Source organism: Marmota marmota, unplaced genomic scaffold, assembly GCF_001458135.2.
Source record: "Marmota marmota marmota unplaced genomic scaffold, marMar, whole genome shotgun sequence".
In the NCBI taxonomy this organism is placed as follows: domain Eukaryota; kingdom Metazoa; phylum Chordata; class Mammalia; order Rodentia; family Sciuridae; genus Marmota; species Marmota marmota.
This window is the reverse complement of record NW_025999863.1, coordinates 5376436-5388336: the sequence shown is the minus strand read 5'-3', so window position 1 is coordinate 5388336 and position 11901 is coordinate 5376436. Positions and strand designations below refer to the sequence as shown.

General features: G+C 58.9%; 1 protein-coding gene and 1 long non-coding RNA gene across 2 annotated transcripts in view; one reads left to right on the top strand and one right to left on the bottom strand.

The window, feature by feature from the left end:
• Cers4 (ceramide synthase 4) overlaps positions 1-2342 on the bottom strand; it is a 5128-nt gene extending 2786 nt beyond the window's left edge. The window contains exons 1-6 of the mRNA XM_015503752.2: positions 2186-2342; positions 1200-1318; positions 1069-1126; positions 780-830; positions 414-506; positions 59-188 (exon numbers count right to left, since the gene is read on the bottom strand). Coding sequence (XP_015359238.1) covers positions 59-188; positions 414-506; positions 780-830; positions 1069-1126; positions 1200-1318; positions 2186-2320 — 586 coding nt within the window. The 5' untranslated portion in view covers positions 2321-2342. The remainder of the gene's footprint in view (positions 1-58; positions 189-413; positions 507-779; positions 831-1068; positions 1127-1199; positions 1319-2185) is intronic.
• A 582-nt stretch (positions 2343-2924) lies between these two features.
• Positions 2925-4735, top strand: LOC107157377. Its single transcript, XR_001505500.2, has 3 exons — positions 2925-3764; positions 4235-4391; positions 4492-4735. It is a non-coding gene; the product is annotated as an uncharacterized LOC107157377 (long non-coding RNA).
• Positions 4736-11901: the final 7166 nt, after the last annotated feature.

Here is an 11901-nt window from a genome sequence, read left to right as displayed (position 1 = left end):
CCCCTCAGGAGGTGAGGGGGCGGGGCCTCATCTCCAGGGCGTGCGGAGGGTCAGCCCACCTCCAGCAGGTAGTCGGCCGAGTCGTGCAGCAGCAGCACCAGGGAGCCAATGCGCAGCAGGTTCGTGCTGTAGGAGAAGGTGATCAGGGCGATAGTCACGAAGTGATGCGCCACCTGCTCCTTGAAGTCCTGCAGGAGACGGTGGGTCACCAGATGAGCCTTGGTGCCAGGAGGGGCCCCACCCTAGGGCTGGGGGCGCCCCACCCTTGGGCTGGGGGCAGGCCCTCCCAGGAGTTCCGTGTGACCTCTGGAGCCCAGGCCTCCCGGTGGTGGGGCCGCAGCCCACGGCACCCCAGCTCCCTGTCCAGAGACTGGGTCACGTGTTCCCCGTGGTGTCCCTCCCCACGGCTTCACCTTGCGCTTGATGTCAAAGGGCAGCGTGATGAGCAGTGAGATGTAGAAGCTCAGCTCCAGGAGGTACCACCAGTACAGCTTTGGCTGCAGGGTCTGTGACAGGAAGGACGGCAAGGGTAGCTGTGGGCAGCGGAGGTACCTACCTGGCAGGCCCATGGCCCAGGACCCTCCCCATTTGCTTAAAACCAGCACAGCTGAATGCCCATGAGTGAGCAGGTGGTCAAGGCCAGCGGTTCTGTGGAGTCTCCTCACTCCTGGCCCCTCTCTACAGAACACAGGAGTAAGAGAGCCAGAGCAGCACTCAGAGAATTTCTGGTGTGTTGTTCAAGTTTGGGTCTTGGGCCTGTGGCCACCCTTGCCACTCACCTGGTTTGGGTAATTTTCCCAGCACATCACTGGAGTCCACAGCCATGACTCCTGCAAAGAAACGGGTGTCTCAAGGTCCTGAAGGTCAGACACCAGCTGCCACCCAGGGGCCAGGGCCTCCCCAGGGTTCCCGCGCAGACCCGTCCACTCTTCCCTGGCTAGTTCCACCTCTGCCCCTCTCTCCCCACGGTGGTTCATTCACTGTAGAACCTCCGCTCCTGGTGCCCAGGAGGTCTTCAGCCCAGGCCCTGCAGGTGCCTGTGGGACAGTGCGCAGTCGGGGTACTCACGTTGTACAGGACCGAGACACCACCGACGAAGGTACACAGGTAGAAGGCGAACCTCCAGCTGCAGACGGGAGGAAGCCCATGAGGCAGCTGCCCGACAGAACCCCTCCCTGGCCCTTCCCTGGCCCTGGTACCTGGCCTCGCAGAACTTCTTGGAGAGGCAGGGCCGATCCTGGTTCCGGCGTCTTCGGAACCAGCGCTGAGTCTGCCGCAGTGTGAGGCCACACTGGGCGGCCAAGAGGGCCATCTGGGACTGAAGAGGGGTGTCAGCAGTCAGGGCCACTGAGGCCTGATGGTGGCTTCCTTCCCTTGTCCCTGGATAACAGGACCTGGCTCTGCTCCCCCTCTTTGCAACCCCAGATCTTGCCTGTGAAGTAGCCATGTCTACTATTGAGAGATGGGTGTGCCCCCAGAACACCGTCCCTAGTGCAGCAGAACACTGATGGAGAAGGGGACTGGGGATGAGGCTGGGGGCACTCCCCCCAAGAGGCTTTCCTACACCCGCTCGGGAGCATCCACCCCAGGCAGGCGGTGGAGAGCTTGCCCTCATCTCCTGCAGAGGAGATTGCCGAGGGAGGGGGATGGCAAAGCTCTCTGCTCTTCGGAAGTTGTCCTGACCTTACCAGGGAAAACAGTTTCCTTCCCTCTCAGGACCCACATCCCCAGACCCTGTCCCCTGAGCAGTCCACTCCATGGATGGGAACGGAGGTCGGTCACAGGGCTGCCTGTCACCAACCCCAGGCACAGCCAGACTTCTCTTCCTTCCCAAGAGCGGGGAAAGAATTACTCCTCTCCTCCCAGCCCAGAATCTGCCCACCGGGCAGCTGTGTCAGCTGATGCCCAGGATAGGGGGGCGGGACTCACTTCTTTACCCCCCCCCACCCAGCTCAAGGGGGGGGACCGCATCTCCCAGGGAGGTGAGGAGGGGGTGAGGCTTTGCTTCCCGGGCAAGCAGGGGATCCAGGTGGCGTGCAGGCTGGGCATTTGTTGGAGTGCCAGAGGACACCGTAGCTTCCCTGGCCCCCAATAAGTGGTCACATACCGCTGCCGGGCACCATCCACGGGGCAGCAGGGTGGCAGGGGCAGCAGGGTGGCAGTGGCAGTGGCGACAGGCACTCACCTCCTTGGGTCTCCGCCCGGTCTCCAGGAAGTGTCTCTCCAGCGTGGCGTTGGGCTTCGCCGGCTTCCGGACCCGATCCCGCACTCCCAGCCACCGGCCCAGGGGCAGGCCTATGAATCTGAGTGCAGGGGACATGGAGCCCGTTAGCACCCAAGAGAGAAGGGTGAGCGTGGGGGAGGTGGCAGGGGAACACGTTACAGGCGGGAAATCGGGGCCGGGAGTGGGCACACAGCAGGGCTTGAGACTGGGGGTCTTTCTTCTCCCTCTGAGAGGAAGGTCCACAGGCCCAGAGCCGAGCGAACAGTGGGGCAGGGTCAGAACTCTCCCCTGTCGCTCTGACCTCCCACACTGGGCCTCAGAACCTTGCGTTGTACTGGACGGCGTGGGGGTGGGGTGGGGGGTAGGAGCCGGACCATCTTCAGGATGTGGGGTTCCCAGGTACCTTCGCCCATCCCCAACCAAGTCGAGAGTCCCTTACTGCCTGTCCCCCAGACGCCGGGGTGCTGATTCCCGAGGGCAGGAGCAGGGCCTGCCTCCTTTAAAGTCCCCCTCCTCCAGCATAGGGCACTGCTCCAGGTTGGGGCAAAGGATTAGTGAGGACCCTGGGCAATCACCGCATTGTCCACAAGGGGGACCCCAAGGCCGGGGTGGGGCCGGAATTTCATCAGCGTCCTAACATCGCTCCTCATTTGGAGAAACGAGGCCCAGAGCAGCCTGGCAAGGCCCTCACCCCCACTGCAACTGTGATGGGGAACAGAGGGGGCTGGTTTACTGAGCACCTACTACCTGCCAAGTGTAGGACTGAGTCCTTATCACTGGCTCAATTGTCCTGATGGGCAAACTGGACAAAGCCCTCGGAGATGTGCCCAGGGTGGCACAATGGGTGATGGGGGGACATACCTCAAGTTTGAACCCAAGACTCAATCTTTTAACAGTTAATACCCCTGCTTCCCCTACCCCCACGGCCCTCCACAGAGACTCAGGCAAGGCCATTATTTAAATACAGTTTCCCTGCTGGGCTCCAGTAGTGGACCTGGGCACAGTGCCCACCCACTCCATCCATCCCCACTCTCCCCTGTCCCCGTGGGAGGGCTGAGACCCCTCCCTTCAAGACCCAGCTGAGTGGGGGCAGGCAACCTCCAGACCTGGGTGATCTGCTGTGTGACCTTAGCAGGTCACTAGACCTCTGCGTCCATTTAGTCTTTTGTAAAATGGACCATGTCCTGCAGCCGCATCAGATTGCGCAAGTTAAAACCCCTTAACAGCTGGGAGCTGGCAGGGAGTGGCTGGGACGGGCAGGCCTCCTAGAAGGCCATGTGCTGGATAAATACCCCTCTGTGAAGGTCCAGGGGCCCAGAGCTCAGGAACCCCCATGAGTAGGAGCCACAAAGCAAGATGCAGGACACCCCTGTGCCCAGGATCAGGGGTGGGGCGAAGGGAGGGACCTTTGGGGGGGTTCCCCTGAAGAAGGGCTAAGGGTCTGGCTCCGGGGAGGGACAAGGAATCAGCCTTAAGGGAACAGAAGAGGAACCAGGGCAAGGGCCGGAGGTCACCCAGAAGGCGGCAAGACCGAACCCAGGTGTGAGGCAGGTGGCGGGGAGGCTGTGGGGTGCAGGCTTGGGAGGGCCACTGGGGAGGTGGGGAGCCAGGCAGGGCCAGGGCAGGAGAGGGGCTGGCAGGGGGGTCTGTCTGTGTGCCCATGACTGCAGCGCAGCAGGGTCTCTGTGGGCCCTGCCGAGGGGGGCGGGGCTGTAGGAGCAAAGACTCCCACCAGAGAGGGTGCTCAGGGGAGAGAGCACCTGGCTCCCAACAGCACTGGTCACGCAGGAAATGACCGAAAATCCAGGGGTTTTGGCAGCCAGGTCACTGGGAATCTGGGCAGGTGGCACATCCTTGGGGAACAGGTACCAGACTGCCAGAGGTTGGGGGCAAATGGGGGGCATGAGGGGGACACAGGGAGGAGGTGAGGGGGGCAGGGCATGCAAGGAACAGGGGCCAGAAGAGAGATTTGGATCATTTCTCCCAACATTTTATAATGAAAAAATTCAGCCCTGCAGAGTAGCTGAAAGACTTTTACGGTGAATGCCGTGAACCCACCGTTGGATCCGCCCTTCACATTTTGTTCTGTCTGCTTCATCGCACGCCTGCCCGTCTGTCCCATCGACCCGTCCATCAGTTCATCTCATTTTCCTGGATGCATTTCAAAGTAAGCAGCAGACATCAAACCACACCCCCAAAAACATCTCGGTGTGCAGATCATTAACTCGGGCTCAATATTTGCTTACCCTTTGTTTTTTTCTTTCAAGGTAAAATTTGCTGGAGGGAATGCATCTCAAGTTTACAGTGGCTGAGTTTGGACCAATCTACGCACCTAGGTGACCCAATCTCCTCCTACCCACATTCTTTCCAGAAAGTTCTCCTGTGTCCCTTCCTGGTCAATCTCCATCTCTGCTGCCCAAAGTTAACTTCTGTCCCATACTTTTAATATTGGTCATCACAGATTAGTTTTGTCACTTCTAGAACGTCGGATAAATGGCTGCATGCGCTGCATGTGTGTGTCTGGTGTCCTGCACGCCACAGACTGTCCTGCTGCCGGGACTCCTCTGCGCCTCTGTGTCCATGGGGCGACTCCTGTGCACTGTCCAGACGAGCCAGAGTTGGCTCCTTATCGTTTGCTGATGGACACCTGGGCTGCTTCCAGCTCTGGGTAATTAGGGGCAAAGCTGCCGTGAGCACGTCCGTGTGTCCTGCGTGGGTAGAAGTGTTCCGTTTCTCGGGGGCACTCCCCGGGGTCGCAGCTGTGGGCTTCACTTTATCTAAAGCAATTGCCAACCTGCTTGCTAGGGTGGCTGTCATGTCTGTCACTTCCGTCAGTGGCAGCGAGGTGCTGTTGTCCTTGGTGTTGAGATGGAAGTCTAGGGCTGTCGGTTGCCACGCATGGGGTGGCCTCTAGAACCCCGAAGGGGTGCTGTGGACTGTCCCAATGAAGCGAGGTGGTGAGAAGGGTCTAGACGCAGAGAAAACTGGGGTGAGGAAGGGCCAAGAGCCGAAGGCCTCAGCAAAGGCCCAAGTGTGAGCCGGGGGGGCTGGAGGGGTGGGGAGGCAGCGGTCAAAGAATACAAAATTTCAGTTAGGAGTAAGCTCAAGGATCTCTTGAAGAGCATGGTGACCACGGTAACAATGTATTATATATTTGAAAACTGCTCCGAGTGGACTTTAAGTGTTCTCAGCACACACAAAAAGGTACCCGTGTGACATAATGCCTAGGTGCTTTAATGTAGCCATTGCACAATGTATACATGCTACAAATATATACATGTTTCTTTTTGTCCTGGGGTTTTTAACCCAGGGGTGCTTTTTCACTGAGCTACATCCTCCCCTTCTTTAAATTTTGAGACAGGGTTTTGCTAAACTAATAAGGCTGGCCTCTAACCTGCAATCCTCCTACCTCCGCCTCCCGAGTTCCTGGGATAATGTGCCACTGAGCCCAGTCACCACACACACAGTTTTTGTCTATTAAAAATGAACTCATGTAGAGTTCTTGCCTAGCATTCATGAGGTCTTGGGTTTGACCCCCAATACTGCAAACAATAAAAACATCAGCAAAAATAAAATAAAATAAAATTTAAAATACTGAGGGTTGGGGATGGTGGCTCGGTGCCTGGGATGTGTAAGGACCTGGGTTCCTTCCCCAAGCACTGCAAAAAGAGGGAGAAAAAAAAAGCTAAAAAAAGAAAACACAAATAAACACTGAAACCAAAAGGCTCGGTGGCCGAGCACATGCTAGTGTGCGTGAGGGCCTGGGGAGACCCCCAGTGTCCCCCACGCCCCCCAAAAACAGAAAGGACCGGAGCTGCACAAGAGCACGCCGCCACACGGGCATCGCTACTGACTGGAAATCCCAACCCAGGAGTCAGCCTGTGACGCCGACGGGTTCCCTCTGGGTGCTCTCGCAAGAGACCACAAACTTGGTGGCTTTAAACAACGCAGAATCTAGGATCCGGGGTGCTGTGGGTCAGAAGTCCAAAACAGGTCTCCCTGGGCTAATGTGGGGCTCCGGAAGGCTCCGAGGAGGCTCCCCGCCGGCCTCTTGCAGATTCTGGCGGCCCCACAGTCCTCGGTAGGTGGGGGGGGCGCAGCTCCTGGTCTCCAGCGACTTCCCCTCTGGACCCTGCCTGTCCTCCATGAGGACTCCGGCAACACTGGCCTCCTGGCTAATCCAGGATGATCCCCCATCTCAAGGTCAGCCGATTTGCAGCCCGATTCCGTCTGCGCCCTCGCTGTGACCCTGCCCGAAACCAGCCTTCCAGACTGAAGAGCCAGGGACCCGAGGAGTAGGCTGCGTCAGGGGACAAGCTGGCTCTGCCTTGGACAAGACAAGCAGGAGGGCCTCGGTGTCCCCATGGACACAGGAGGCGGGGTAGACTCAGGGGCTCAGGATGGGAGCAGGTGGGCGCAGGGAGGTCCGGTCAGTGTGGGGCCGAGGTTCAGACCCGTGTGGATGGCTGGTCCCCAGGAAGGGGCTGCGATGAACCAGGTCACTGAGGCGCCAGTGACATGCTGGACATCCTGTGGGGGCTCTCGAAGTCAGCAGCTAACAAGCATCGCGGGTGTGTGACAGTGGCTAGTCTAGACCCAGGACAAGAGCCAGAGGGCTGATCTCTCTAGAGAAGCCGGCTGTCATCACTGACTGGCAGCCTGCCTCATCCTGCACCTGACAGTGTTCCAGCCCTGCCTGGCGCCCCCAGCCGCGCCTGGACCCAGCCTCATGGGCACAGCCAAGGCCATGGGGGACCTCTACAGTCTCCCTCTACAGCCTCCTCTAAGGGACTCTCCCACCCACCTGAAAGACCCGAGTGCAGAAGGAGAGGGAGCTGCAGCCAAATCCCAGGAGTCCCGGGCCAGCTCCATGATTCTGCCCCAACCTGAGGGTTCTCAGATTGGGGTCCCTGGTGCATGGAGCCACCCTGAGCTGCCCATGATTCTAGGTCTCCACTTACACCCCCAGCCTCAAAACCCACGCCAGGCACTGCGTGACCCTGCACACAGAGCCGTCTTTTTACAAGTGCACTCCACTGTGCTGAGCGCTGGGACACAAAACAGTGGGAAAGGAGGTGAGGCCTCTGCCCTCAGAGCCCGCATGCCTCCCCGGTCTGTTTGAAAACTCCCGTGCATCCTCCAAAGCCCTGCTCAGTCGGCCCCATCTCCTGGAGGAACCACCTCGTGCCCATAGTTGTCCAGTTAAAGCACCTCCCCAGCTCTGCCTCCTTCACCGTGAGGTCAGGATCTGGCCAGGCTTGGGGTGGGGAAGGCAGCGTCGTTCTCAAACCTAGTCCTCCCACCTGAAGCAGGCCTAGCCCCTTCTGGTCCAAAATCACAAAGGGGACCAGAAACACACTTTCCAAGCCAGAGAACCATGACAGCAGAGGTCTCACGGAGGAGCCCTGCCCCCGACCCACCCGTCCCTGCCCACTTTCCTTCCTTTTTCTTGTGGTGCAGGGGATTGAACCCAGGGCCTTGTGCGTGAGGCGAGCACTCGACCAACTGGGCTACAACCCCAGGCCCGCACTTTCCTTTCTTGATGCGTAAATCAGTGATGCTGTGGTTTGAGAGGAGAGCAGGGTCTGGAGCCAGCAGACTGCAGTCCTGTCCCCAGCCGTGCCCCACCCCAGACCCTGCACAGGAAGACCCAGGCAGGGCCTGGCATGCAGGAGGGGCTCAGGCATGGCTGTCACTGGGCGTCCCTGGCAGGAAAGACCCAGATTATCCTCCTGAGGGAAGAGCCCTGAGCTATAGTCCCCTTAGATTGTCACCTTTGGGACCCCAGCTCCTCCAGTTCTTCCCAGTGACACTGCCCCCCTGGGCCTTGCTTACCCATCTGTACAGTGGTCATGGCCAGGTCCCCTATGCTCTGGGCCAGGGGGTCAAGGGCAGTGGCTGAGAACCTACAAACACCCACGCAGGTATCACCTCTGACTTGCTTTTGGCCTCACTCACCAGTTGTGCAACCTCAGGCAGGTGACCTGGCTTCTCTGCCTCAGTGTCATCATCTGTAAAATGGGACCCAGAGTGGCCCCTTCCATGGGGAAGGCTGGGAATGATGCCTGGCGGGGGGGGGCAGTGGGAGGTTTAGTGGCTGTGATGGGGGTGGGGAGGTGCTGGCCGGGTGGTCCCCAGCATCCAAGTGGCCGCACACAGCTTAGGAGCCCTCCCTAAGCCTCCTGTGTTCCCCTGGGCTGCACCCGGGGTGGCCTCCAGGTCGTGTGTGTGTGTGTGTGTGTCTGCTCCAGCATCCCCACACCTCGGCTGCCCCTGGTCCCCCAGCCTGCCTGTTCTTTGAAGCCTCCTGGCCCGGCTCCCAGCCCTGCCCTGGCACCTGGGTGGCAGCTGATAATCCTTCTTAGTGGCTAAAAATATCCCTGGGTTGAGGGAGAGAGAGAGACTAGGGCTTTGTGTCGCACAGGGCACGGGGGTGGGAAGAGCTGATCTCTCCCCTGGTCCTGGGGGGCCTGAGATTGTGTAAGCCCTTCCCCAGGGATTCCCTGAACCCCAGGAACCCGGTACCACCCCAAGAGCAGGACTGTGCACAGAGGCTGGTTTTGTTTTCAGTCCAGCTGGAAGGCAGGACTTGCCCAGATCAAGAAAATGGGAATTGGTTCTGTTGCCCCCAACGCATGCTCCCCCTCCCTCCTCAGCCGGGCTTGCTGCCTGGGTCACCTGATTCCTGTGGCCTGAGGCCCAGGCAGTAACACATGATGTGCTGCAAAGGGGTTGTTTGTAGATAACCACAGCCACCTCTGCATTGGGCCCTGGCTGTCCCTTCCAGATGGAGCCCCAGTAGCACTCTGCAGAAAGGCAGATGGCTCCAGGGTACTACCGTGCTGCTCCCTCCCAAAGACCCCAAGGAGGGCCCTAAGTCTGGGGCTCTGCCTTGTCCCGGCCTCTCATATTTAGGCACACTCTTGGCCTCCCCCTCCCTGTTTGATTCACTGCAATAGCTCACTTCTGGACTTCCAACTCAATGTGCTTCAGGGTCTTTGCACGTGCTATTCAACTTACAAGGTTCATGCTGTTTGACTTCCCAGTGACACTACAACATAGATACTGATCAGCTCAAAGTGTTGGAGTGGAACAAATTCCCCAGCCAGCCCTGAGTCTAGCTGTCTTGTCACTCTCCTTTCAGCTCACACTTTACCTCCCGAGAAATCTTCTAACACCACAACCAAAGCAGCCAGTGTTCTGTCACCTGACCCTGGGTGGTCCCTCTGGCCCTCTGGCCCTGCTCCATCTGTTTTCTTGTTTACTGTCTGCTCACTCCAAGGCACAAGCCTCACAAAAGCCAAGAATGTCGTTTGAGCCATTGCTGTGTCCTCAGGGCTTCCAACAGGCCCTGGTGTGACAGCTGGGTGCCGACTCAATGTGTGCAAAGCGGGCGAAGGAGCAGATCAGACACACAGAGGACAAGTGGGTGGGCACCCAGGACTTGAGCTCAGGGGGTCGAACTAGCTAGAAACAACCCATCTTTGTGAAGACGCAAGGTGGGCTCAACCCCCACCACATCCTCACAAAGGAGGGCCACTGGGGGGCTGGGAAGGCTGAGGCTCGATGGGAGATGGGCTGGACACTGGTCACAGGGCAGTGGTCAGCACAGGGGACAGCCAAGGTTGCCAGCTCCCTCCGTGGGGAGGGGCTGCTGTGCCCACCGATGGGCTCAGGGCTCTCGGCACCCAGGTCCGCCTCTGCCCAGCGAGGTCCTGAAGGAGCAGCGTCCTCTCCACCCTCCCTCCGGCTTTCAGGGTGCCAGGAGCCCAGGGAAGAACTCCTTCAGGTTTACGCCTCCTGACAGCCTCAGGGTCTTGTGAACTGAGCCAGGCTCCCCTGAGATCTCCAGCCTCCTCCCCTGGTTGCTCCTATTGGAGCCACCCCTTGACCCCCCGCTCCTTCCCCCAAACCCCACAGCTGGCACTGGGGCCATGAGGTTGCGGGGGTGGGTCAATCTACAGCCGCCTGGTCAACTCTGACCTGCACTGGCTGCAAGGAGGAAGCAAAGGGAGGCCCCTGCCGGCTGGCCCTTCTAGAATCTTCTACCTTCTACAGCTCCACTCGAGCCCCTGTGTTGTCTCAGCTGCCTGTCGTCCAAACCTAGGAGTCCCCAGACCACCCACAGGTGCCTTTTCCTGAAACACCCCCTCCTCCCCTAGGTCAGTCGTGCCTGTCTCCAAGCCCTGGATCTGACGGAAGGCGCCCCTGCCCTTCCCTCCTGGGCAGAGCCCTCTCCCAGCCCCCCAGTCCCCCTGGTCCATTTCTGGCTCTGTGGGGCCTGGAGGGCATGTCTGGCTCCAGGGCAGCCTCCAAACAGCGAGGGCCAGGTCAGGGGGAGACCCCCAGGAGCCCCCAGTATGGCTGGGTGTGTACAGGGCAAGTCAGGGAGGCTCAGAACTGACGGAGGAGGGGTCACAGCTCTGAGGGTCCAGACCCTGGACAGGAGGGGGCGGTTAGGATGACTGTTACCTCTCTGGGGACGTGATCAGCACACAGGAAGGAGTGGAGGGAGCCCGCCAGGCTTTATGGTCCCTCAACGGCCAATGCTAAAGGTTTGCTCCCCAATCTGTGGCTCCTAGGGGCGGGTGGAACGTCCAGGAGGAAGTGAGGCCACTGGGGCTGCCCTGAAGGGGACGGGAGGCCCAGCCCTTCCTTATTTTGCTTCAAGCAGCCGAGAGGCTAGCCAGGTCACTCCACCCAGGGTCCAGAGCCAGAGACCCACCAGCCATGGACCCAAACCTCTGAGAACCTTTCCTCCTCCTGAGCTATCTCCAGTCCCTGTCACAGTGACTGAAAGCAAAGTAACATGTGGTTTAAAAAAAAAAAAAGCTTTCTTGAGTGTAATCAACACGCAAGACCCTGTCTGCGTTCAGTGGGTGACACAAAGCATTCGACAAGCACACACCCGTGAAGCCATCCCCTCAGTCAAGACAACAAACGCACCCCTGTAGCTCCCTGTAGTCCCTCCTTCCCTCCCGCAAAAGCTGGAAGCAACCTTGTGTCCAACAGTTGGGGATGGGAAACCTCAGGACTCTGTGGTATCAGGTGCCGCAGGAGAGTGGAAAGGGGGAGGAAGAGGCAGGGGGATGGACCTGGAAGGTGCTGGGCTGAGTGAAGTCATGAGTCACGAAAGGGCAAAGACCGGCAAAGACCGTTATGATCCCACTTACAGGAGGTCCCCAGAGAAGGCACATCCACAAACACTGGATGGCGGTTGCCAGGGGCCGGGAGAGGGGAGCAGGCTGACCGAGTAGAATTTTGATTTTGAAAGACGAAGCCATTCTGGAGTAGGCTGCTGGGCCGCGGCCAGACACTGGGCCACACTGAAGTGAGCACAGGAAACGGTGAGGACGCTGCATTTGACACTTTACCAAAACGATTTTTTTTTTCATTTAAAAAAATGACGAACAGTGGGGTGGGGGTGGGAGGGAGGTGGAAGAAGAGCTGTGCTCCCTGACTTGGGAGGATCATTGAGCCAAACAAGAAAAGCGAATGGCGTAGACACTGATGGCTGATGCTGAGCTTGTGTCACGGAAAACCCCCGGAGAGCTCTGTGGCTGGTAGCGCCTCAGACCCAGGTGACCAGCTCGGGACTCAACACAAAAGCCATGACCTGGAAGCTCTAGGGCTGCGCTGTCTAATGGGGCGTCAGAGGCCAGATGCCACTGCAAAAT